Here is a 5399-nt window from a genome sequence, read left to right as displayed (position 1 = left end):
TATAATAATATAAAGATTTTCATCAAACAAAATAAAAATTAAACATTATTATTATCTAGAGCAAGAGGATAAATACATTTATCACATAAAAATAATAAATAAAATTTTGAAACAAGAAAACTGTAACAAGAAAACAAAGACGTGTTTTTTGAGTGAGTAAGAAATAATTGTATTCTTTAAAAAGTCATGTCGCTTTTCAGTTTCATACTTACTTTAAAGTTTTAAATTTAAAAACAACAAATTTAACACTGGACTACTATCCAATCAATCAGCACAACAGTGAATGAATATAAACCACTGTTTTTAAGTAAGACAATAAAAATATAATTAGACCATTTATATTTTAAAAATTTCATGTCAGCTTAAAAAGAAATAATTATAATAATCCATTTTGAATGTGTAGTAACTTTGAGTAACTTGTTAAAAAAAGGTGACAAAAAGTGACTAAATAACAGCGATATTTTTATTTATTAGATATATAAAGAGAAAATATGCGCGAGACTTCCAGAATGTACGCACAAAAATCCATGATCCGAATAAGTCGATGCTACGAAAGTATTTCATTAGTGTTTCGAATAATTGCGAGCGAGACTATTTAATATTCAATTTGCGCGCGTGCGGTGTTTATTAAGAAACGTGATGAAATGCTAATAATGCGGAACGTAGGAATGACTGTTGCATACGAAATAGAATTCTGCCGCCAATTAGAGCGGCTTTCGTATATAATCTTACTTATACTAATTGGCAATTTGGCGATAATCTCTTTCCGCGCGTAGATTTACAAGCCGGATATCCCCGATATATAGGAAGAGGAACATATATCGCGGACAGAGAGAGAGAATCAGCGTTAAAGCCAGTTTATGTCGACTTAATCAATGACACGCGTGTTTTCTCGTTATCAATCGTTTCACGCCATCTAACATTCTTTTCACATCATCAGAGACCAATCTATTTGGCGACACGTTCATTTCTATGGCATCATCGGCGACAATCGCGTCATCGCGCGCGACGGATATCTTGCTCGAGCAAGTAATGTCTTCAGTTATGTGCCAAGATTGCCGAGGGCAAGTGTTAACGACGGACAAGCAACCGTTGACGAACGGCAGCATCTGTGAGTTCTTCTTCAGTTTTCGCATCGTCGCTGATTGACGACATGTGCCCAACATCGTCCGACACGCACATGTCTCCAAAGAACGCCAGTCAGATAAAACTCGGCGTTTCTCTCCGGAGAGGCAGCCACCGACTGCGATAATGGCTGGGACACATACTGGCGATAAAAAAAAGAGTCAGTTATGACAGAGGCAACGTCAAGGCCACGTATTGTATCGCAACACATGGCGAAATCACCGAGGAGAATATGCAAAAATCATGGGGACTTTCTATCATTTCATGCTCGTTCTATTTTACATCTCTTTATCAAAATTCAATACGGAAAAGACTTTAGCAAAATTTAAAAATTTAGTTAGATATATATCTGAAAATAATGGCTTGGATCAAAATAATTATGTAATACATTCAAATTAGTTGTTAAAATGTCACAATTTTTGCGCAGCATTAATCACTATGCTTAAGATTTCTACATAATTATTTTAATGATCCAACAAAGAGTTGTTTCAAATCTACATCCAGCTAAATTTTGTATACTTCAATGAAATCGTTCTTTCTGTGCATGAAATTGAAATTGATTAGGAATTAATTTGAATTTCATTGAAAATTTATAAGTTTTATCTATATATAAGTTTATCTATATATAATTACTTATAATTACTATAATTATTCATTATTATCTATAGCTATATAATATAATAAGTTATCGTTCTTTCTTCACATAGAAAGAACAATTTTGTTGAAATATCTAAAAATTTTGGAAAATTTTTATTGGACCATCAAAAAATGTTTGTATAGAAAACTCAAGCATGATGAACAATGCTACAAAAAATTTCTATATTCTAACAATCAGCTTGAGCTTTATTTTCTATTACAATTATTTTAATGGTCTAACAAAATTTATTTTCAGATCCGTATTTAGTTTTTTTTATATTTCAGCAAAATTGTTCTCCAGTCCAGTTTTTTCTGTGCAAGTTTATATGATTTAGACAGGAATGGTAACGTAATTTTAATTAATTTTTCTTTTTCTTTTTAACAGACACCTCTTCGCAAATATATCTATAGATGTGAAATTTGGACTAATATCTACCAGGCATGTCTTTTCGTGTTGAAAAGAATTCGTCGCGATTAGAGAAAATTTATGTCGATCCTTGAGAGAATCACAAGCCACTATTGCGAAGTGTATTTGACGACGTGTTATCGCAACATTAAATTTGTTGGATCGAATCGCGGCATTGCGCTCGCCATAAATTGTCGAAACGAGGCTATCGGACTATCGGCGTTCGTCCTTAATCGGACGTGACACGATCGCGCACAATAGGACGTTAATGACGAAGATAATCCGAATTGTCGTAAAGGCAGAAAATGGGACGGATAATTTCTCATCGGGAGGTACAACTACACAACTGTATATAATTCGCAGTATATTTAGAAAAGCTTGTCATTTGACGTCGATAAAATAAAATGTAAAAATTGGAACGGAAGTAATGGCAATGGATTCATTTCGCCGAATAAAATTCGATCTCGACTCAATTCGCACGTTATAGCCGCACGATGATTCAAAACCAATAGTATTTCGCTTTTGCGCTTTTGCTGGTCAATTCTCTGGTATGATACCTCTGGAATGTACCATACCGGCACATGATAGAAATTTGTTTTACATCTGGCGGAACTTTGAGCGATTCGAAAGACGCGTGTAGAAATTTCTTTTTTCTCCCTTCTTCTTCTTCTTCAAGTGAATGTACGCGTCAATAGGGTGCCTTGACGCATCGATTCGCGATGCGATTCGCAATGCGATTCGCAATGCGATTTGCAATGCGTTTTGCAATGCGTTCTCACGCGCTCTCACCTGTATAGTCGGTATGTCGGTGATGACTTCTAACGTACGATGGTGCGGAATGCCTGATCTGCTGCATATCCCAGTATGGATTCCGGCTACTTCCGAAATTGTTCACTCTCGTCTGCTGCGAGGGCGACGACGATTGTTTGCAGGGTAGCCGGGCCATGGCAGTCGTCATCTTCTCTTTCACGGGATCTAAGCCGATTGCCTCGTAGACGTCCCGCTCAGTTTGTTACGTCGTCGTCTCAACCCCATTTTCAAGCTATTGTTTGCTCCCTGAAATAAAAAATGATCGTGAGTCATACAAAGGGGAATATTAATAAATAGGTTCGATCAATGTCAATATTCCACCAACGTAATATTAATTTTAATCTTTTAATTTAATGTATAAAAGCTAAACAGTAAATTAAATCGGGATTAATCTTACATTGGTGGAAGCGAGCCTTAATTATGTTATTATTGGTAGTGAAAATTGAGTAAATTTCATGCATTATAAATAGAATTATAAGCGTAAAGAACTGGCTGAAGTGCCGAGTGGGAAAGTGCCAGTTCATGCGCTTAGTTTAATATTTATCAAGCTGATTGCATTCAATGCTATCGCAGCCAGGTGTCTTTCATTACCACAACATCGACTGTGTAATGCACGGGCTACCCGTTTGCCTCACAAAAGAATAAAACGCGCGCGACATCGGAGAAACACCTGTATTAATCTTTTTTACCAGATCCTCCCCTATCAATAGCCATTCCAATTTAGATTGAGAAGGGTGAGTCACTCCTCGACAGCTCGCACCCGTATGGATCTCGTAACAATGCCGCTTAAATTGGTCGCGTGAAAGCCAGGAAGGCTGATGTTACGAAAATATATAGTATGATCAATCAAAAGGTGAAGTTTTTATTAAACTCCAATTAATCTAAGAACTCAAGTCGAAATAACATAAAATTGTTAGAATCCTGTAATTAAGTTTGACTCTTGGATCAAAATTATGTTAATAAAATTATTAAAATCATTTTAAAACTTTTCATTACGATAACAGACACAGCAGCTGTAAAAATAATACTGTATTTATAATATCTGGTCTGTTTGCTCCATCTTAATAACGCAGAATAAGCCTCAAATGGGAGTCTCCGAGACCTTTGCTATACTTTCTTGCATAGAATTAAATTTTTTTAATTTACTAATATTCTTAAAAATTATTAAACTTATCAATATCATCATTTGAAAATAACTAAATTAATTCTTGAAATGTAAAAGAATACAAGCAAAGAACATATATAAAATGAAGAGAAATTATTCTTATTTCCCTTTTTTCTTCTAAAAGAGGGAATCTCTAAGATTCCACATCCATTAGTATAGAATAAAAAAGCATATCACAGTTAAAAATAAATCAATTGATTCTGTCCGTTGAATATAAGAAAATACAAGCTAAAGAACGTATATAAAATGAAGAGAAATTATTTTTATTTCCTTTTTTTCTTTTTAAAAGGAGGAATCTTTAAGATTCCACATCCATTAGTATGTAATAAAAAAGCATATCCACAGTTAAGAGTTAAGTATTCGTAGACTATCCATTTATACTCATCGGACGTCATACGATGCGAATGTATTCACGAAGACGGCAGCTCAATAAATTTCAATCGTCAGCTGGTTTAGGTAATTTGCATCATGAAAAGAATCTTTGTCTGATCGTCGTTCGAATGATGTCGTCTTGTTTACTAATTTCAGCTTCGATTAGATGCAATTTATCAAATTTAAACGTAATGGAGATAAAACAGTTTCTAAATTTTATGAAAGACTAATTATGAAATTTTTTATCGAGAGATAAAAGCATTTTTCGAAGCAAAAATTTTTGCTTTCGGCGATAGCCAAAGTTATTTAATTTCGACAATTTAATTCGATTTTAATTCGACAGTCTCGATACTGAGTGAAGGTATCATTAAATTTTATTCGTGTTATTTGAATTCCAAAAAATTTTTGCACCTACAATGAGATAAATACATATTTGGAAAAAAAAACAAACAAAGATTCTGAATACAAAAAGTTTAACAAAAAGTGTAAGCAACGAAGAGGTATAAAAATTTGCAAAATTTCTATATCCCATACGATCCGAAATGGCGAACTCGAGGTTAACGAACGATGTTGAAACAGCGAAATTGCTCGACTAAACGAAAAACTTTGACAGCGAGTCCTTCTCTCCACTTTCCATGTACACGCATTCACGGAAAAGATAGTTTTTCTGAAATATCTAAAAATTTAACTAGAGCTTTAAAAATATAGATCTAAAAATAATTTTGTTATATCATCAACATGATTATACCTACGACGCTCAAATTGGTTGCTATCAAAATTTTTTGCAGTGTATTTCTTATCATGTTTCAAATTCCTACGTAATTATATTGATAATCCAACAAAATTATTTTCATATTCGTGTGTATATATATATATATATATATA

General features: G+C 33.7%; 1 protein-coding gene across 2 annotated transcripts in view; it reads right to left on the bottom strand.

Moving 5' to 3' along the window:
* The window catches only part of LOC108691561, a 32299-nt gene that overhangs the window by 4497 nt on the left and 22403 nt on the right, over window positions 1-5399 (bottom strand). For both annotated transcript variants that reach the window (XM_018199352.1, XM_018199353.1), the window contains exon 2: window positions 2957-3223. In XM_018199352.1, the coding sequence (XP_018054841.1) occupies window positions 2957-3125 (169 nt within the window). In that variant the 5' untranslated portion in view covers window positions 3126-3223. The remainder of the gene's footprint in view (window positions 1-2956; window positions 3224-5399) is intronic.

The sequence above is a fragment of the Atta colombica genome, unplaced genomic scaffold (assembly GCF_001594045.1).
Source record: "Atta colombica isolate Treedump-2 unplaced genomic scaffold, Acol1.0 scaffold47, whole genome shotgun sequence".
In the NCBI taxonomy this organism is placed as follows: Eukaryota; Metazoa; Arthropoda; class Insecta; order Hymenoptera; family Formicidae; genus Atta; species Atta colombica.
This window is presented reverse-complemented; position numbering and strand designations above follow the sequence as displayed.